Source organism: Eptatretus burgeri, chromosome 11, assembly GCF_056783735.1.
Source record: "Eptatretus burgeri isolate ZD-2024b chromosome 11, Ebu_testis_v1, whole genome shotgun sequence".
NCBI classification, from domain to species: domain Eukaryota; kingdom Metazoa; phylum Chordata; class Myxini; order Myxiniformes; family Myxinidae; genus Eptatretus; species Eptatretus burgeri.
The window spans coordinates 86,916,654-86,939,227 of record NC_140971.1 but is presented as its reverse complement, the minus strand read 5'-3'; the positions used below and the strand labels follow the sequence as shown (position 1 = coordinate 86,939,227).

At 43.3% G+C, this 22,574-nt stretch overlaps 1 protein-coding gene across 8 annotated transcripts in view; it reads left to right on the top strand.

The window, feature by feature from the left end:
- LOC147017562 (neogenin-like) overlaps nucleotides 1-22,574 on the top strand; it is a 491,631-nt gene that overhangs the window by 361,731 nt on the left and 107,326 nt on the right. For all 8 annotated transcript variants that reach the window (XM_085847263.1, XM_085847265.1, XM_085847261.1 and 5 more), the window contains 3 exons: nucleotides 8,692-8,830; nucleotides 15,798-15,847; nucleotides 16,615-16,756. In XM_085847263.1, the coding sequence (XP_085703389.1) occupies nucleotides 8,692-8,830; nucleotides 15,798-15,847; nucleotides 16,615-16,756 (331 nt within the window). The remainder of the gene's footprint in view (nucleotides 1-8,691; nucleotides 8,831-15,797; nucleotides 15,848-16,614; nucleotides 16,757-22,574) is intronic.

The window sequence follows — 22,574 nt, the reverse complement described above, 5'->3', positions numbered from 1 at the left end:
ACTGCCGAGCTTTCTCTCCACCAGATATACTGCTGAGCTTTCTCTCCACCAGATAGACTGCCGAGCTTTCTCTCCACCAGATAAACTGCCGAGCTTTCTCTCCACCAGATAAACTGCCGAGCTTTCTCTCCACCAGATAGACTGCCGAGCTTTCTCTCCACCAGATAGACTGCCGAGCTTTCTCTCCACCAGATAAACTGTCAAACTTTCTCTCCACCAGATGGACTGCCGAGCTTTCTCTCCACCAAATAGACTGCCGAGCTTTCTCTCCACCAGATAGACTGCCGAGCTTTCTCTCCACCAGATAGACTGCCGAGCTTTCTCTCCACCAGATAAAATGTCAAGCTTTCTCTCCACCAGATAGACTGCCGAGCTTTCTCTCCACCAGATAGACTGCCGAGCTTTCTTTCCACCAGATAAACTGTCAAGCTTTCTCTCCACCAGATAGACTGCCGAGCTTTCTCTCCACCAGATAAACTGTCAAGCTTTCTCTCCACCAGATACACTGCCGAGCTTTCTCTCCACCAAATAGACTGCCGAGCTTTCTCTCCACCAGATACACTGCCGAGCTTTCCCGACACCAGATAGACTGCCGAGCTTTCTCTCCACCAGATAGACTGCCGAGCTTTCTCTCCACCAGATAAACTGCCGAGCTTTCTCTCCACCAAATAGACTGCCGAGCTTTCTCTCCACCAGATAGACTGCCGAGCTTTCTCTCCACCAGTTAGACTGCCAAGCTTTCTCTCCACCAGATAGACTGCCGAGCTTTCTCTCCAGCAGATAAACTGTCAAGCTTTCTCTCCACCAGATAGACTGCCGAGCTTTCTCTCCACCAAATAGACTGCCGAGCTTTTTCTCCACCAGATAGACTGCCGAGCTTTCTCTCCACCAGATAGACTGCCGAGCTTTCTCTCCACCAGATAAACTGTCAAGCTTTCTCTCCACCAGATACACTGCCGAGCTTTCTCTCCACCAGATACACTGCCGAGCTTTCTCTCCACCAGATAGACTGCCGAGCTTTCTCTCCACCAGATAGACTGCCGAGCTTTCTCTCCACCAGATAAACTGTCAAGCTTTCTCTCCACCAGATAGACTGCCGAGCTTTCTCTCCACCAGATAGACTGCCGAGCTTTCTCTCCACCAGATAAACTGTCAAGCTTTCTATCCACCAGATAGATTGCCGAGCTTTCTCTCCACCAAATAGACTGCCGAGCTTTTTCTCCACCAGATAGACTGCCGAGCTTTCTCTCCACCAGATAGACTGCCGAGCTTTCTCTCCACCAGATAGACTGCCGAGCTTTCTCTCCACCAGATAAACTGTCAAGCTTTCTCTCCACCAGATACACTGCCGAGCTTTCTCTCCACCAGATAAACTGCCGAGCTTTCTCTCCACCAGATAAACTGCCGAGCTTTCTCTCCACCAGATAGAATGCCGAGCTTTCTCTCCACCAGATAGACTGCCGAACTTTCTCTAGACCAGATACACTGCTGAGCTTTCTCTCCACCAGATACACTGCTGAGCTTTCTCTCCACCAGATACACTGCCGATCTTTCTCTCCACCAGATACACTGCCGAGCTTTCTCTCCACCAGATACACTGCCGAGCTTTCTCTCCATCAGATACACTGCCGAGCTTTCTCTCCACCAGATAGACTGCCGAGCTTTCTCTCCACCAGATAGACTGCCGAGCTTTCTCTCCACCAGATAGACTGCCGAGCTTTCTCTCCACCAGATAAACTGTCAAGCTTTCTCTCCACCAGATAGACTGCCGAGCTTTCTCTCCACCAGATAAACTGTCAAGCTTTCTCTCCACCAGATACACTGCCGAGCTTTCTCTCCACCAAATAGACTGCCGAGCTTTCTCTCCACCAGATACACTGCCGAGCTTTGCCGACACCAGATAGACTGCCGAGCTTTCTCTCCACCAGATAGACTGCCGAGCTTTCTCTCCACCAGATAGACTGCCGAGCTTTCTCTCCACCAGATAAACTGTCAAACTTTCTCTCCACCAGATGGACTGCCGAGCTTTCTCTCCACCAAATAGACTGCCGAGCTTTCTCTCCACCAGATAGACTGCCGAGCTTTCTCTCCACCAGATAGACTGCCGAGCTTTCTCTCCACCAGATAAAATGTCAAGCTTTCTCTCCACCAGATAGACTGCCGAGCTTTCTCTCCACCAGATAGACTGCCGAGCTTTCTCTCCACCAGATAAACTGTCAAGCTTTCTCTCCACCAGATAGACTGCCGAGCTTTCTCTCCACCAGATAAACTGTCAAGCTTTCTCTCCACCAGATACACTGCCGAGCTTTCTCTCCACCAAATAGACTGCCGAGCTTTCTCTCCACCAGATACACTGCCGAGCTTTCCCGACATCAGATAGACTGCCGAGCTTTCTCTCCACCAGATAGACTGCCGAGCTTTCTCTCCACCAGATAAACTGTCAAACTTTCTCTCCACCAGATGGACTGCCGAGCTTTCTCTCCACCAAATAGACTGCCGAGCTTTCTCTCCACCAGATAGACTGCCGAGCTTTCTCTCCACCAGATAGACTGCCGAGCTTTCTCTCCACCAGATAAAATGTCAAGCTTTCTCTCCACCAGATAGACTGCCGAGCTTTCTCTCCACCAGATAGACTGCCGAGCTTTCTCTCCACCAGATAAACTGTCAAGCTTTCTCTCCACCAGATAGACTGCCGAGCTTTCTCTCCACCAGATAAACTGTCAAGCTTTCTCTCCACCAGATACACTGCCGAGCTTTCTCTCCACCAAATAGACTGCCGAGCTTTCTCTCCACCAGATACACTGCCGAGCTTTCCCGACATCAGATAGACTGCCGAGCTTTCTCTCCACCAGATAGACTGCCGAGCTTTCTCTCCACCAGATAAACTGCCGAGCTTTCTCTCCACCAGATACACTGCCGAGCTTTCCCGACATCAGATAGACTGCCGAGCTTTCTCTCCACCAGATAGACTGCCGAGCTTTCTCTCCACCAGATAAACTGTCAAACTTTCTCTCCACCAGATGGACTGCCGAGCTTTCTCTCCACCAAATAGACTGCCGAGCTTTCTCTCCACCAGATAGACTGCCGAGCTTTCTCTCCACCAGATAGACTGCCGAGCTTTCTCTCCACCAGATAAAATGTCAAGCTTTCTCTCCACCAGATAGACTGCCGAGCTTTCTCTCCACCAGATAGACTGCCGAGCTTTCTCTCCACCAGATAAACTGTCAAGCTTTCTCTCCACCAGATAGACTGCCGAGCTTTCTCTCCACCAGATAAACTGTCAAGCTTTCTCTCCACCAGATACACTGCCGAGCTTTCTCTCCACCAAATAGACTGCCGAGCTTTCTCTCCACCAGATACACTGCCGAGCTTTCCCGACATCAGATAGACTGCCGAGCTTTCTCTCCACCAGATAGACTGCCGAGCTTTCTCTCCACCAGATAAACTGCCGAGCTTTCTCTCCACCAAATAGACTGCCGAGCTTTCTCTCCAGCAGATAGACTGCCGAGCTTTCTCTCCAGCAGATAAACTGTCAAGCTTTCTCTCCACCAGATAGACTGCCGAGCTTTCTCTCCACCAAATAGACTGCCGAGCTTTTTCTCCACCAGATAGACTGCCGAGCTTTCTCTCCACCAGATAGACTGCCGAGCTTTCTCTCCACCAGATAAACTGCCGAGCTTTCTCTCCACCAGATAGAATGCCGAGCTTTCTCTCCACCAGATAAACTGTCAAGCTTTCTCTCCACCAGATACACTGCCGAGCTTTCTCTCCACCAGATAGATTGCCGAGCTTTCTCTCCACCAGATAGACTGCCGAGCTTTCTCTCCACCAGATAAACTGTCAAGCTTTCTCTCCACCAGATACACTGCCGAGCTTTCTCTCCACCAGATAAACTGCCGAGCTTTCTCTCCACCAGATAAACTGCCGAGCTTTCTCTCCACCAGATAGAATGCCGAGCTTTCTCTCCACCAGATAGACTGCCGAACTTTCTCTAGACCAGATACACTGCTGAGCTTTCTCTCCACCAGATACACTGCTGAGCTTTCTCTCCACCAGATACACTGCCGATCTTTCTCTCCACCAGATACACTGCCGAGCTTTCTCTCCACCAGATACACTGCCGAGCTTTCTCTCCATCAGATACACTGCCGAGCTTTCTCTCCACCAGATAGACTGCCGAGCTTTCTCTCCACCAGATAGACTGCCGAGCTTTCTCTCCACCAGATAGACTGCCGAGCTTTCTCTCCACCAGATAAACTGTCAAGCTTTCTCTCCACCAGATAGACTGCCGAGCTTTCTCTCCACCAGATAAACTGTCAAGCTTTCTCTCCACCAGATACACTGCCGAGCTTTCTCTCCACCAAATAGACTGCCGACCTTTCTCTCCACCAGATACACTGCCGAGCTTTGCCGACACCAGATAGACTGCCGAGCTTTCTCTCCACCAGATAGACTGCCGAGCTTTCTCTCCACCAGATAAACTGCCGAGCTTTCTCTCCACCAAATAGACTGCCGAGCTTTCTCTCCACCAGATAGACTGCCGAGCTTTCTCTCCACCAGTTAGACTGCCAAGCTTTCTCTCCACCAGATAGACTGCCGAGCTTTCTCTCCAGCAGATAAACTGTCAAGCTTTCTCTCCACCAGATAGACTGCCGAGCTTTCTCTCCACCAAATAGACTGCCGAGCTTTTTCTCCACCAGATAGACTGCCGAGCTTTCTCTCCACCAGATAGACTGCCGAGCTTTCTCTCCACCAGATAAACTGTCAAGCTTTCTCTCCACCAGATACACTGCCGAGCTTTCTCTCCACCAGATAAACTGCCGAGCTTTCTCTCCACCAGATAGACTGCCGAGCTTTCTCTCCACCAGATACATTTCCGAACTTTCTCTAGACCAGATACACTGCTGAGCTTTCTCTCCAGCAGATACACTGCCGACCTTTCTCTCCACCAGATAGACTGCCGAGCTTTCTCTCCACCAGATAGACTGCCGAGCTTTCTCTCCACCAGATAGACTGCCGAGCTTTCTCTCCACCAGATAAACTGTCAAGCTTTCTCTCCACCAGATAGACTGCCGAGCTTTCTCTCCACCAGATAGACTGCCGAGCTTTCTCTCCACCAGATAAACTGTCAAGCTTTCTCTCCACCAGATAAATTGCCGAGCTTTCTCTCCACCAAATAGACTGCCGAGCTTTCTCTCCACCAGATAGACTGCCGAGCTTTCTCTCCACCAGATAAACTGTCAAGCTTTCTCTCCACCAGATACACTGCCGAGCTTTCTCTCCACCAGATAAACTGCCGAGCTTTCTCTCCACCAGATAAACTGCCGAGCTTTCTCTCCACCAGATAGAATGCCGAGCTTTCTCTCCACCAGATAGACTGCCGAACTTTCTCTAGACCAGATACACTGCTGAGCTTTCTCTCCACCAGATACACTGCTGAGCTTTCTCTCCACCAGATACACTGCCGATCTTTCTCTCCACCAGATACACTGCCGAGCTTTCTCTCCACCAGATACACTGCCGAGCTTTCTCTCCATCAGATACACTGCCGAGCTTTCTCTCCACCAGATAGACTGCCGAGCTTTCTCTCCACCAGATAGACTGCCGAGCTTTCTCTCCACCAGATAGACTGCCGAGCTTTCTCTCCACCAGATAGACTGCCAAGCTTTCTCTCCACCAAATACACTGCCAAGCTTTCTCTCCACCAGATAGACTTTCAAGCTTTCTCTCCACCAGATAATTATGCCCCTTCATTATTTCTACCTTGTGATCGTGCATCATTGGTTCTCCCTCGGGCTACTTGAGTGCCCACCATAGCCAGCTGTTTTCAGGTGGTGTTCGTGGTTCTTACATCAATATAGGGGGCTGCCACAACAGCCTAAACCTAGAGGTGCACACACTCGCCTCTAAGCTGTCTTTCCTTGGTTTCAATCCCAAACAAGCTGTAATCATGGGGCAACTTAACATAACAATTGTGCATTTTGTGAGGAAAGCACCAAATTTGGCACACTAGTAGCCTAACATATTATGAACAGATTTGGATATTGGGCCATCTCAAATTCAGCCGCTGATTTGCTGTGGCAGCCATTTTCCACTGCCATCAAAAATTTGAGATGGCCCAATATCCAAATCTGTTCAAAATATGATGGGCTACTAGTGTGCCAAATTTGGTGCTTTCCTCACAAAATACACAATTGTTATGTTATATTTAGCTAAGTTGCCCCACTATAAACTGTCATCCCAGTGTTTCACAGGCAGGGTGATTCGTCAATGTGTGTGACATCCATTGGATGGACGATAAATTAGTGTCTCGGAGAGTAGGTGAGCTATCACCGGCATCCTGGCCAAATTCCTGTCCTAAACAGCAGAAAACTGGCCATTAACACAAACAGTTCATATTTGGGATAAAAAAAACATTGACAATCTGCTTGTTTACTTGTGCAAGTTCATGAATCGTTCTTTCATTCATTTTTGCTGCCCCCAAATGTTGCCATTCCATGCAACTGTCAAGTTTCTTTGTGTTTGCACAGTCTTGGGTGTGTAAGACTGCTCCACCATCGCTCAACTTCCGGAATTTTATTTTCCTGATCTGTAAAATCATTATTTTATTTATATTCAAGAACACGTAAAGCTTGACCCTCAAGCACCTTACTAACCCGCAAGCTTTTAGTAACCGGCATTTTAAATGGCATTGATTATTTATTTATTTATTTATTTATTTTACTTGTTGTATGTACAAAATCGAGGCTCGTGATCGTACTCTGCTTTTGTTGTCATATCATTTAATATTGTCGCATCCACCCATTATGGCATTAAATAAACCAAAAAACAAAGCTGAAAAACAGAAGATGTTATAATCAAATTATTTTGGAATTTTCTTTTACGATCTTTAAAATCAACATGTTATTAAAATTGAAGTCCACATACTTACACTCTGTGCAGCGTAACGTGTTCTAGGAACTCTCTAGTTGTTTTTGTCGTCATTTATTCTTTTAATTCCATTTGTAAATGAATTGTACAATAAAAAAATTTTTATCCAAAGATTGTGAGCTTTGTTCCACAGTGCAATTTTCCTTCTTTTTTTTTTGACAAATACATTTCATTTCATTTCAAACACAACAGTAGAGTCTCACCTTTTATTTTTCATCTCAACCTTTGGGATTAATTTAATTTATTTTTTAAATCGACGAAACGAAAGGCAATAAAATAAGAACTAGAAGTACATCAAAAAGTTATGTCAACTCTTTCTCAATGGCATTCCTCTAAACTACAGAAATGGAAACTTTGGAACCAGGTGGACTTTTTTTTGTATACACTGTCGAGGCTCCTATGAGAGCTAACACACTTTTAACCCAAGGTGGAGAGCTTCTAGTGGAGAGGCTGTATATCTGAGGTCAAAATTGTCTGCTTGCCTTAACTTTATTGTGTTGCATGGGATCATGATATTAGGCATTCTTAATCATTCACCAGTCACACATGGCTAACCCACCACCAAGACTGCGATTTCACACTCAAAATATATTGTCAGCTCTTTCAGCTGCAGTGTGGTGCAGAGCGAGGGAAACAGATTCGACAGAGGGAGAGAGAGAGAGAGAGAGATATGGCAAACACCCAGGGGGCAATCAAGATGCTCCATAATATATTGTGTTCATCTAACTGCAAATCCAGACAGTGCCTTATTAATTGGTGATGCGTTATCTCGGCTTGCATTGAATGTAGATGTGTGTTGGGATTTAATTTGAGATCGTGCGTTCCGGCGAGCTTTGATGGAAATTATATTTTCCAAGTGGTGTGTTACCATGGCAACAATGTTTTTTGTTTGTTCGTTTGTTTTTTTATCGAGCAAATATATGAGATATGCTGTATGTGCATTTATACGTATACTCCGTGTACTGTATATAAGAGAATATGTATGGGGTGGTTCAATATTGACATGGACTCGGGATCATAGAACGTGTAAAAATAATTAATTATGATAATTTTGTACAATGATGTTGTCCTTCCTGAGCAAATTATACGGGAAGTGATGCGAATACTGGTCAAAGCATTCTGCATAAAACCAAGTCTACGGCCAGTTAGTCACGTGTGCTGTGGAACAGAGATGTAGCATTAGGGTCCCTCCTTGTGAAAAAGAACATCAAACCACCTAGAGACTGTCTGCCCAACTTAGTTATGTTGCACTTCCGGGATAATTTTTGCTACAGCTGAAAACCAGATCTTATTCATGAAGTAATAAGGTCTAAATAACCACAATCTTGATCGGGTGTTCCAACTTGTCCTCATAGATGTAAAATGTATGTGTAAACACACACACACACACACACACACACACACACCTTTAGTTTCTGACCACGTGCTTTACATCATTACTTTTCCCAAGGAATGACATTTCATGTTGAATGTTTCCTCCTTCTAAAAACATGGATACAAGCATGGATGAAGATTCATTTTTTTTTCAAACTTTTGCTGAAATAGCACATCATGACTGGTTGTGTAGAATATTTTTTACCAACAAACGATTACCTTCTCACACTCTGTTGCATTCGATGACCAAGTGTGTTCACAATGACCCTTGGTACCAATTGCGATGATGAAGCCATTCTGAATACAACTGCTATTCATTTGGACCAACTAACCTTTTGGCTACGTTTTGATATTTTTTTAAACAGATACTTTTCTGGTTTCTGGCAGGAGGTGGATGTGTCCTCACCGATGTATGAGATGACGGGACTTAAAAGCCACATGGAATATGGGATAAGAGTGGTCGCTCTCAACCGCCATGGGCTCGGGGTTTCTACCGAGGATGTTGTTGTTCGCACACTTTCTGACGGTATGTGCTAGTTTAGTTTTCACCTCATTCAGATGTTTGGTTTTGTATCCCTTTGGTTTTTTTGTTTCATTCTTATTGAATGGTCTATCATAGTTTCACCATGAATCATGTAATATGTGCATACAATAGGAGGTCTAGGAGTTGTAACAATAGTAATAATAATAACAATAAGAATAAGAATATAAGTTCCTTTTCAAGGAACTTCAATGCAAGAGGAGGCCATTTGGAAGCAGCACAAACCATTTTTTTAAAGTCTTTATTGTGACACCCACTATTGGTGGGTTCAAACCACCAACTTCCCACACTCAAGGTGGACGTTCTAACCATTACACCTCCGAGTGTGGTTAAATATGCAGGCCTTTTATTTTTTTATCTAATGCTACTTTGCCACAAGTCTTCATTGCTATTTGATCCACTGGAACCCACATCTCTTCTCATTTGTCGAAGGGCCGAATCAGTTGGTACAATATAACCAGCATGAGGTTTTCATGCTCTTCTAACTACCATGCTTCAATTTGACGGTGCAAGTAATGTGTGTTGCATCTCCGCCTGGCTCATCATTGTCAATATTTTAACCAGGATCCACAAACGTAACCATATATTCCATTGTAACAATGCAAGGTGGTTCCATATTGTGCCAGAATCAGAGATGACACGGTTGATCGGCACACTGGAAATGAAACGATATCGTTCGTCATTGCATATCCACAAGAAGACTTCTATCAACAAAACAAATCGGGCTAATAACTCCATTCTTCTGAGCATGACCCTTCCCTTCACCCTTTCCCTGGCCCCTGTTTTCTTTTTCTTTTTGAACTGGCAAATACCACCCATCACTTTGCCGCTAACGGGAATACTGGGGGGAGGGGGAGGGAGGAGAGAGAGAGAGAAAAGGGGAGAGTGGGGAGGTGGAGGGAGTAAGAGAGAGGAGGAACAGGGAGGGAGGGGGGAGGAGGGGTGGGGGAGCGAGGAGGGAGGAGGGAGGAGGAGAGTGAAGAGGGTGGGGGAAGGGAAGCTAGGTGGAGCATTAATTACGATTCCTACCGTCTCATCAAAATGCTTTTGAATAGAATGACAGTGAAGGTGGAAACAAAATAATGTCTGAAATCCATTTTCTTCCTGTCAAACTATAAATACCGCCCGGAGACAAACACTGCCCAGACATGTCCGGAGATAAACACAGTCTGAAGACACACTGCCCAGACGCGTCTGGAGCCAAGTCGTCTGGAGACAAATACCGCCCGGAGACAAACACTGCCCAAACATGTCCAGAGATAAACACAGTCCGAAGACACACCGCCCAGACGCGTCTGGAGACAAATACCGCCCAGAGACAAACACTGCCCAGACATGTCCGGAGATAAACACAGTCCGAAGACACACCGCCCAGACGCGTCTGGAGACAAATACCGCCCAGAGACAAACACTGCCCAGACATGTCCGGAGATAAACACAGTCCGAAGACACACCGCCCAGACGCGTCTGGAGCCAAGCCGTCTGGAGACAAATACCGCCTGGAAACAAACACCGCTTGGACACGTCCAGAGCCAAACTCCCATCCAGACATAAACACTGCTCAGACACATCTGCAGTCAAACTCCCGTCCGAACATAAACACTGTCTGGATGCGTCAGGAGACAAACTCCGTCTGTACACTTCTAGAGACAAACTCCGGCTGTACACATGGAGAGACAAACTCCGTCTGTACACGTCCAGAGATAAACTCCGTCTGTATACGTCTGGAAGACAAACCACCATTTGGACGCGAGAGGGGGAAGGAGAAGGAGACGGGAAAGGGGTTAGGGTTATCAGAGAGAAAATGTGATGCTTTATCAACACACACACACACACACACACACACACACACACACACACACACACACACACACACACACACACACACACACACACACACACACACACACACACACACACACACAGTATTTGTGCTTGGCTGATATCGGCAACTATTCAGGAATCGACAGATTAGAGTCAGTGTGATTACCAACTACAGTACATACTGTATACAACCCAAAAACCTTGAGTAGTTTTCACCCTTGTTTTGGGGGAATTTCAACAAACAAATTATAAAAAATGTTGCATTATAGACGTTTCATGGAGATGTGCACTAACATTAATCTTTATAAACATCTGCCAATCATCATGTGATGGGTGGAAAAAAAATTTGTTTCAGTAATTTAGATAACACGTGAATATGGCAAACGGCTCGGAAATCAGGTGTTATCAAATATATTTTGCTTTTAAACTCAAAGGGAAACCGCATAACCTTTGTAAATCATGTACCTCCACCTTGTAGCAAATGCCGACTATACATCCCGATCGGGACACGAACCGTTCCGCTATTGACTGTAGGGCGCTCAGCAGATGGCTTAAGCACTCAAGCAAACGCTCCAATTAAATAGTTGATAAGTAACGGCTGGCCAGGCTGTGGTTGCATACCATATAGGGGACCTTTAACTTTAAAGGCAGTCTTACCACGCCACAGCAGTTAAAGCAATTATACGAGTGTGTTCAAATAATGACTTTATCCACAAAAGAGTTGCTGTTTAACGTCGGACAACCCTGGAGACATCGTAAAGTTTAATCGCCTGTGAAAGAAACATTGCAGTTAATCCGCCACATTGCTCGCTCGTCAGTGCGTGCATGCTTCATGTGGTACAGCAGTTCACGGTCCACGCAAACGTTGTAACTTTATTTTAAAATGTCCGTGTTGAACCAGATTTTCTTCTTTTCCCTGTCGAGCACCTCACGAAACCTCCAAAAACATAGATACAGATCTGGCAGACACTATGGATAAGCAGTCCCTCTGGGGTCGGGGCATGAGGTCGAGCAGTAAAGGCATTAAATCATATAGCTCAGTGAAACTCGTTATTTTTTATACATTCCTAAATTGTTTGTTCACTCAACGTTATTCTCCATACAGAAGAAAAAAATTAATTTTACGATTTGGAAACTTCACATTTTCTTGTTTATATATGGAGAATAAGGGACCCATAGTAGCCTTGCTTGCTTGAAGTAAATAGGTATATAGGCTTAGTTATACGACTCGTTATTTCTTTAAATTATCAGATTTCACTCCAATTTCAACACTTCTTTAGTCCGGATGATGTCCGATCCTCAAAGCCGAAATCATATTTCCATGATAGACTTCAATTCGTCCATGAGAGTAGATATATGTCCGTAGAAAATTGCATCATATAATGCATGAAATCGCTCCAAACTCCTAATTTGAAAACTAGAGTACTTACAAGAGCGATGTACACAGCGATCCGTAGCTATGATGAACAGGCATTCGATAATATGAGTGAGGAAATTTTTAAAAACAACTTTATCTTTAAGAAATCGTTGTGGCCTTTTCCAAGTCAAGGCATGGTTGAGCAATCCAAAAAACATGGCGGCTTCAGACCCCAGCGAAGTTACTTCGGATACGCCTGAAGACCCCATCGAGTGCAGTGACTGAGGATGCGCCTGCTGCAGGATATAATTAAATAAGGCCGTTAATTATCTTCAAAAAGGGGTGTTTTAATTAACCCAAACACCCAATTTTCAGTCATGCACTTCCTTTGAGTTTTCTTCGTCTGCATGCAGAGTTTCAGGCTGATAGGTTTCATGGTTTTGGAGTTATGGAGGAGACACACTAACACACACACACACACACACACACACACACACACACACACACACACACACACACACACACAGACGCTGACATTTATTGGTATAGATCACAAGAAAGTTTGTTGGAGCACAATTGTGAGATAATTTCACATGAATTTTGAATTTCAATTGAATAATCTGTACTATGGTAGTACCATAGTGCATGATTTCAGGATAGTGGGATGATTGTTTAGGAAACATTCCTAACTACATTTCTCTCCAGTGTCTAAGGATTGTGGATAAGCTTGTATCAAACATGCATCAAACTAGAAGGGCACTCAGGTGGAGTGCATCCCTCCACCAGGCCGATTAGCTTACGTTTTATATCCCACTGATAGGCCGGATCTGGATTCGGACCTGAACTAAAATCTAATCAGCTTGTTCTTGTTACATAACTTACTCATCCACCAAGTTTCATCCGAATCCGTTCATTACTTTTTCAAATATTGTGCTATATGTCGTTTTTGGTTGTGTCTCTTAATGGTGAAAAATTTCACTTAAACACTTCTCAAATACACATCCAGATTCGGATTTTCACCAAAATCTAATCATTTCTTCCTTGTCACATACTCAACCTGTCCACAAAATTTCATCCAAATCTGTCAACAACTTTTTTAGCTATCCTGTTCACATTCAGACAACCAAACAGACAGACCGAGACAGGGGTGAAAACATAACCTCCATCCACCGGTCCGGTGGCAGAGGTAATGACTTTCTGCAAAGCCATTAAGAAAATGCCAATGTACAAGATTTTTGTAGACAATGGACGGATCGATACAGTACATGGGATGTGAGCTTGGAGTCACACTCTCATGAGGCCACTTCTCAAGTGAGAACAACAGGCGAGCGAACTCTTCACCTTGAGACAACAGAGACACCTTTAATGGATATCCAGTTCATTAGGTTCTTCTAAATGTGCTCCGACGATGAGATAAAGAACTCGAGCTGGAGATTGAACTCACCTCAACGTCTTCTCCATAGTCAGAGATTACACTCGGGATGTGCTGCTCAAGCTGGGAATTATCATAAGAATGGGATTGGATGACATTTGTTGAATATTTGTTTAATAGTTTTGAACCGTGCATTGAATGACATATCTTGAAAAATGTGTCCATTACATTGTTTGTTTTTTTACTTCAACCTCATGTACTATTATACAGCCACAGTTTTTTGGGATTAAGGTCATTTCTGAAATTATATTTGATATATTTAACGTGTTGTTGTGTTGTGTGTAGCACGTGACATCCGCTGGTTGCAGAAACACACTGCTCTGTTAAATTTGGAAACGACTTGACCAGTCACCAATTTGGGCCACTTGTACCAGGAGTTGCAAGGTGTAACGCTACACTGGTATATATGATATATAGTTTATGGTACACATGTATGGAGTAACAAATGGTGCTTGTTGTTAATACCAACATCATGGTAGGAAATAATGAATGAAGGAAGACTAACTATAACTAATTATGGACCAGCGGGTTCTAGCAGGGTGAGCTCGGTAATGGGGGAGAGGGGGTTAAGGCAGGAGAAAGAGTCAGAACAGTCGTCATATATGCCCCGGGTTACTAGTAGGCTGTGTGATGCAGGTGGGGCTGAGTGGGTAAATGGAGGGGGGCACTGCTGCAATTTTCAAGGCTCAAGAACTTGAGCCTCAGGCCATGCGACATGCTGGCTGCACAGTCGCACAGATCAAGATCATGCACATTCAGGCTTGCTCAAAGATGAGGCGTCGTTGAAGCGCAGCACAGGCTGACGGGCTGGAGGAACCGAGTTCCAGTGCATCAACGGTTACCGCCTGGGCCGATGTGCTCTCATAGGTGCCACAGTCTGTTGCACCTGGCTGTCCTCTCTGCTTGTTTTAACAAATCAATCATATAAATATCCGGAAAAAAACGCTTCACAACTTCAAGAAAGTTCAGGCAAGGTTGGTGCAATTGCACCTCAATCATCAGGGATGTAAACAAGATCCATTCTGTACTTATTTTTCCATGTTTACCCCTCGCCGAAGAAGAGGGTATTTCATTCGGGTCTGTCTGTGTGTTTGTCCGCACAGAACTTTCGTGTTTTTCTCTGCAACCGCTTGTCGGATTTCGACAAAGTTTTCACCATCAGAGCGACTACTCGTGTAGAATGTTATAATCATAATTATGAGTTCATAGGTCATGTGGTGTGGCAGCCATGTTGGGAAAATGGAAAAACTTTGGACCTCTATCTCTGAAACCGCACCATGGAAAAAATTGAAACTTGGCACATAGCAAGTACTCCTTATGGGGAATTTGTGATTTTTTTTTTGATGACATCATAGGAGCCTTCGTTATGACATCATAATTGCATATGTAGAACGCCGCATCTGATCAGTATGAAAAATTTGGAGGGTCATCTAGGGATAAAATGGTCCACAGAAAAAGAAATTGATAACATCATTGGTCATGTGATTCAGCAGCCATATTGATTTTTTTTTTTAATCAACCTTGAAAAATCTTTTTCTCTGACGTGGCTGAACAGATCGAGGCAAAACTTCACATGTATGGCTGCCTATCCATGAGGAACAAAAGGTTCACACATATGATGTCATAAGTCACATGGTTTGGCAGCCATATTGGATTTACCTGAAAACCTATAAAAAAAATCTTCTCCAGTACAGCTGGACAGATCAAGGGAAAGTTCACGCAAATGTTCCCCAAACCTTGGGGATACCAGGGTATTCATGAATAATTGATGTCACATGGTCTGGCAGCCATATTGGATTGAGCGAAAATCTTTTTAAAGTTCTTTCTCTTGAACTGCTTCGTCAGTCGATGTGAAACTTCACAATTATGATCTAGTAATGATGGGGAATATATATCTTTTTAATTTCAACCTGATCGGATACATGGTCTAGCAGCCAGAATTATTTAATTTTTTTTTTGATCTGGGTCTTTTCTTGTTTTTTTGTTTTGTTTTTAATAAGGCTCCCTTCACGAATAAGCACGTACTGGCTGTATCCGCATACCAATAGTGTGTTTTGTTTTTTACTGTAAAATTTGTAAAAATATCTCAAAACATGTTTTCACTTTGTCAGTATGGGGTATTTTGTGGAGATCGATGACAAATAATTTGAATGTAATCAATTTTAAATTCAGGCTGTAACAACAAAATGTAACAGAAGTCAAGGGGTGTGAATACTTTCTGAAGGCAATGCATCACTTCGAAATTTGAATAGATTATTATGATTATTGGTTACCATTGCTATTTTGGTTGTTGCCTTTCATACTGTGCAGTAAACAGAATTATCCTGTTGTTGTTCCAGTTCCGAGCGCACCCCCACACAATGTATCAACTGAAGTTCAGAATTCGAGGGTAAGTGGTGTCATTAGATGGATGTTGACTTTGAACAACATTTTGTGGATGAAAGGGTGACGACACAATGATTGTGCAGCCGAGCAACGCAGGCCGAGTTTGGCTTAAGCCGACCAGCTGGACGCTCATCTCCTCACTAATTACAGGATTTACGAGAAGGTCGCCGACAGCAGGCAGGGCCTGTTACTAATTAGGCCCCAGCATTAATTATTATGGCCAAACGTGTCATTTGCCACTGATTGAGAAATATCTGACTACTCGAGCTTGGAATCTGAATAAATACCATGAAATTTTACATTTTGTATTTATTTACTTATTTCATTTAAATTGTGAGGCCTCCTTACCTCCTTTCATGATGCTGCCTAATTTTGTAATAAGTGCAGCATTGTGCAACAACTGCCACCATTAATTAAGAAGTTTTGTTTTACACATTTGCTTAATCCCTTTCATATAATTGCAACAGGAGATTATTCAACTACCAGGAAGTTTTCTTTCTTTTTTGCACATGGTGATTTTAAAAACTAGAGGCCTTCATCTATCACCATCTTTCCATCACATCTCCATTGATGAAAAGTAGTTTGTTTTCAATTGAATTCCTCCTTGCTGATGGAGGAATTTAACCCTCAAATGGCCATTGTAATTGCTCATTGTCAAATCAATTAAGCTTTTACAGATCCATGCAACTCTATAAAATTTTTATTTTGGCAGATGGACCTTCTGCCCTGTTTTTTAAGCAGCTGATTGACGCCTTCCAATTTTGTGTGCAGACAATCATCCTCCACTGGGTGCCACCACCTCTTGAAAAGCAAAATGGCCGCATCATAGGCTATCGGATCCGCTACAGACGGAGGGGTCGGAGAGAAGAGGTTGAGAGCATTGAAGGCCAACAGCTGTGGCATCAAATAACTGGTGAGTTTGTGAGGACCGGTAGATTTACAGATCACCATATATCAACCTGAAACGTTGGATTATTCATGCTGCGGGTGCACCTGTTGTTGTAATATTTCATCGGTGAGGTTGAGAAGAACCCTAAATGCTCAGGCCTGCGGTTGACGACGATTTATCGTAGGCATTTTGAAACTTTCCACCTGGAAAATAGGGAGCTCTTCCGTAAAGCAGTGACTTGTTGAGAAAAGCTTGGAAGATTAATAACCAAACGTACCGGTGTAATACATCGCAATTCAACTTCAACAGCAGGCCGAATGTAACATTTAAACGTCATGCCAGTGGACCCTAATCAATATAGGATAACCTTTACCTTTCCCAAATGAATAATTGATTGAGGATGCATTATTCGCTTAGCCCTCGCTGAAAGGGGCTCTTGTTTGACATCAATATGCTAAACTACTAAATTAAAGCAATGACCCCAAGATAAGTTCTTATGCTCCATTGTTTTGCAGGGAAATGACCTTTCAAACGTCACGTGGCCCATTCAAACCATTTTTCCAACTCCCGCCGCGGTCTCGCCTTGCGTTCTGCTCTCAGGCACTGAAAGAAATGTTTGATAACCCTAGTTAATGCCTCGCCAATGAAAACACTTGTGACGCATGATGTGGTGTCCTAACTAATGTTGGAGTGAACGTACTTGTCAGCATTTGCTTGTGTTGACGGGACGTCATTACGCATGACATCTCGTTCCACTGACATCCTTCCCACCTCAAACTGCTGAAGGAGACATTCATTTCATCAACCAATTTACGGCAAGAGATCATTCAACAAGACACCTCATACAGTCTTGTTTGTCACTATTACCACTATGACTAAAGAAAGAAAGTTTTATCAACATCAGCACATGCATGCACAGTCCTTGGACATCAAATTATTGATTTGACCGAATTTATGAGGTTCAATTGTGCCTTTACTTTTTAATTTTCATTTTGCATTTCTCCCAGTCTTACAGTGAATGAATAATGTGCTTATCAAAGCTTAACGTTAATCCATCGCAAATGGCTTGGAGACACATCCATTGTTCGCACTACGTGGTGGAGGATAGCGGGACGGTGATGATGGCATTACGCAGGTCACACGGGAACAGAAAAGGGAGCTTCAGGAACAATTAATGGTTACAAAAGCTGTTTGGACTCGGATTGAAGGAGGGGTCATCGGAGGTATTGTGGATGAGGGGGTGGGTGGTTGAATTAAAATCTCATTGTCAGGGTATCCCACATCAAATTATGACCCAGAGGGTCAGAGTACTCATGGCTTGGTTGAATGCCTGTCAGATTTATGAATTCACAAGGGAAGGTTGGGCTGGGAGAGACTTCACACTTGTCAGATCATTTTATACACGAGTCACTCAGAATATGCCTGAAAAGTGATTTTCAAGTCGAATAAATTTTTATTCCTTTAGATCGTGCCTCAGTTTGAAAAAAAAAAAAGTCCTCCACTGCCATCTTCATCGGAGTCCCGATGTACATCATTATAAATATGGATCCGTTCACTCGATCTGCCGCTGCGTTTCCTTCGTTCTTCATATTGGGAATAACCATCAAAATTTATGTAGCAGTCACCTGATACATATTCTGCATGAAAATAAAGTCAAGAGCAGCATTTTTAGTGTTTCACAATAACAGTTGTACCTTTTGTTGTGGTCAGACCATAACAAACCGATTGAGTATCCATTAATTCATATGAACAGCATATTACACATGCACAAGTATCGTATGGGGTCCTTCACATTAAAAAATAATTGGTCGACTGAAGATGAAATGCAACACAACCAAGATAACCATGAAGACACAACTGTAAATTGATTGTTCCGAAATGACTTCCTGAACTTCTGCTCCGAAGAAACAGAGCAAGAAAGAGAGCAAAAACTGAATACTGAAAATTCCAAATCACGAAATTACATGGTGTTTAAACAGGAAAAAAAAAACAAGCTCAAATGAGCTAAGATCCTCGTCCTCTTAATGATGACGTCATAAAAACGAATATGACGTCATTGTGATGTATCAGGTTTGCGATAAATTATCTGTGCTAATGCCCGGCTTGATTCCCACAAACAAAATTCAAACGGCTTGCCTAGTTTCGGAGATAATGGTATAGGCGATTTCCATTAGCGGCGATATTATGACGTCAACTTTTTTTTCTCGGAAGAATTTCCAAAATCGGAGATGGTTACTGCCTGCGCGTGGGCTTTCTGCATAAACATGGCAAGTTTCACGAAGATCCGATGAAAACTCTGGGTTGTGAAACAAAAAATGTCAAAAAATAGGAATGACGTCATAAAAACTTGATATGACATCATAGTGATGTATCATATGTGCGGTAATTCATCTCTGCTAATGCCCTGTTCGATTCCCGCAAACAGAATTCAAAAAGCTTGCCTAGTTTCGGAGATAATTTTTTTTAGGCGATTTCCATTAGCGGAGATATTTTGACGTCATAACTTTTTTCTAGGAGGAATTTGCAAAAATCGGAGATGGTTACTCTCTTCGCAGGGTGTTTTTACATATATATGCCAAGTTTCAGGAAGTTTCAATGAAAACTGTAGGCTGTGAAACAAACTAGTCCACAAGAAGAAGATGAAGAACAACAACGTGAGTAAGACTTAGAGATCCTCCACGAGGATCTAAAAGTACAACAATTAATAAAACATAAAATATTTTGAAACAGGCGGCAGGACAGTTCAATGAGATACCAAATTCTCGGGTTTTCTTTGGCCACACTTGCCTCCATCCCTCATCTGACAAAGCTGAGAAAAATGAAGACAAAGAGAACTAGGATCCAGGCGTAGCACAAAAACAATCCCTTGCATATTGATTATCGACCTGTTCATGCACGGAGCTGACTGAACGAAGCTTCAGACACTTCGGTGACCTCGATGATTATTATGGAAAGTGACCACACACAGCTCTCCATGGATAATTATCGTTCCCATCAAAGGATGATTCAACCATAAATTGAGATCCTCGTGTTTTCCAGGCATTGCATGATCATGTTTTTTTGTACTTTCCTTTTTGCAGTGACATTAAGCTGGCCATCATGTCCACTAGTGCTTGGTTGTGGAATTCAACGATCCTACAGCGCCCCTTGTAAAACGGAGAACAATTTGAGATAAACCAGTGGAAATATGGCTTAAAGAAGGCTAACTTCCAAATTCCTGTTCTTTCCAGAACGACACTCAGGAGAACACAGACCTCCGCCAGGCTGAACAGTTTACGTTTTGTGTCCCACTGATAGGCCGGATCTGGATCCGAACCTGAACCAAAATCGAATCGGCTTGTTCTTGTCACCTACCCAACTCATCCACCAAGTTTTGTCCCAAACTCAACAATTTTTCGGCATATCATGCTATTTTGTATATCGTTTTTGGCTCCATCTCTCAGTGGTGAAGAATCACTTGACAATTTTTTTTTAATTCTCATATCCGCATTGAGATCTTCTCCAAAATCGAATTAATTCGTCCTTGTCACACGCACAACCTGTCCACCAAATTTCGACCAAATCCATCCATAACGTTTTGAGATATCCTGCTCACAGGCAGACAAAGAGACAGTTGTGAAATCATTACCTCCTTCCACCTTCGATGGCGGAGGTAATAACCGTGGCCAGCACAAATGAGGTAACCAACAGTCAGGTTTTGCGTGTGAAAAAAAAAAAAAGGACATCTTTCCTTGGATCAAGACCATTCAACCCCAAAGGGGAAGTGTGAAAGCCTGGATCTTAAACTCTCGTCTCATTTGAAAAATGACTTTTATCCAAAAATTATACAGTATCGAAGTTTATTCAATCAAAATATTCTTACAAAGTTGAACGCAGGCACTTTTAGCCTGAATACCAAAGTTCATGGTCATACCAAGCTCGGAAAATATTTTCAAAGCAATATACCCAAACTTCGGTCCTCGGGCTAAAATGCATGGTCGTGGAAGCTACGGTTGCTGCTTCTGCCGCAATAGCATCACCAAGAAGCAAGACAAATCAGCTTAAAATGCAGAGCTTACATTTAACCTGTATACTGCGACATCACACCACCTGAAGGCTTCCAAGAAACTTTGAGTGGTGTGACATGTGGCCAGTCATTTGCATAACTCAGTCATGTGACATTGTCTTTTACATCAAATTTGATTGATTGATCATTTTCATGGAATTGTGATTTGTATTAGTATTGTTATTATTATTATTATCGAATAAAAATGTTTTCTAATCTCATTACGTCCATTCTTCGTCATGTGGACTCGTGGGAAGATGTTATTACTGCGGAATGAAAAGAAAACGATGACGTAGATAGCAGAGTCTCATGTCAAATACTATCGAGCGGTCGAGTCTCATAAGGAACGTTGTTTCACGCGAATTTGGCTTCAAGAGTAAAAACGCTAGTCTTAAATAGATTCGTTTTTTTTTTTTACCTCCGCCACCGAAAGTGAAGAAGGTTATGTTTTCACCCCTTTCTGTCTGATTGTTTGTCTGTTTGTTTGTGTGCAGATATCTCAAAAAGTTGTGGACGGGTTCGGACGAAACTTGGTGGACACGTTGGGTGTGTGGCAAGGACGAATTGATTCTAATTATCAAGTGATTCTTCGCCATTGAGAGAAATAGGACCAAAAACGATATATAGCATGATATCTCAAAAATGTAATGGACTCGATATGTTCTCGTGGATCATGCATTGCATGGCAGGGGTACGCACTGTACCGAGTGCCCTTCGAGTTTAAAAATGTGTTTTCGATTACTCGCACCAAATTGTTCCCTCAACATAATCCTGTGAAGTATAAAACACGCCATGCCGGTGAATGCTAATGAGAAGCACAACAACAAGCGATGATCAGCTGCACTGCTTTGTTGACTGCGCTTGAACAAATCCAAAAAATGGACTTGAATTTCCACTAGAAAGTTAAATGGCAGGAAAATAATGTTGATGACAATGGGACACAATGACAGAAGGAAACGGGCATGGACGGGGAATAAGAATTTGGAGGATCATCAGGAATCTAGAAGATTGCAGGTAGGTAAATGGACAGAATGTTGTCTGGAAGAACCTCATTGATTATAAACTTGTGAAAATCCATGTGATCATGTTGCACACTGCCCCCTTTTTGTGGTATTTGACCATGGTAATCACTGTATGATCACCACGGACCATCTCAGGTCATCCCCTTCCACAGCAATGATCTTTTCTACACCATTAACCCTCCCGAGCCCAACTCTTTCCTGGTTTCCAAATTTTCATTCCACTTCTGTGCTTGAGAGTGTGTGGCTGTATCCATACTCTTGTTAACCTCGTGTTTTCCCCCCAATGCGTTCATTCTTCCCCGCATCCCTTATTTCTCCAAGTCTCCCTCTAATTTGTTGCTCAATCCTGCCGTTGGTTCGTCCCTAACCCTTCTCTTTCTCCTGTTCTCTTTGTTCTGTTGAATCCCGATTCGTTTTATGCTCTAGCTCCTCCATGAGCCTCAACACTATGAAAATGAAAGTCCATGCGGCCTTGATTTTTGTTGTTGTTGTTGTTGTTGTTGTTGTTGTTGAGCATTTCTGTGTATTGACTGCATGTTTTGTTGAAGTATGATTGAAAGATTGAAATATCATGGAATCAGCGTATTGCAGTAAATGGGACATTTTATGAACAGTAGAACACTGCACAACCAGTGGGGGAAAAGGCTTCACACTCTTTCGGGCCTCGGCTCCCATTCAGCGTTTAAACAAAGTTCACAACACAGGATGCCACTCTCCACTCGCCTCCCATTCCCCATCAATCCATGCTGGAGGGGAAAAAAAAATCACGAGCCAT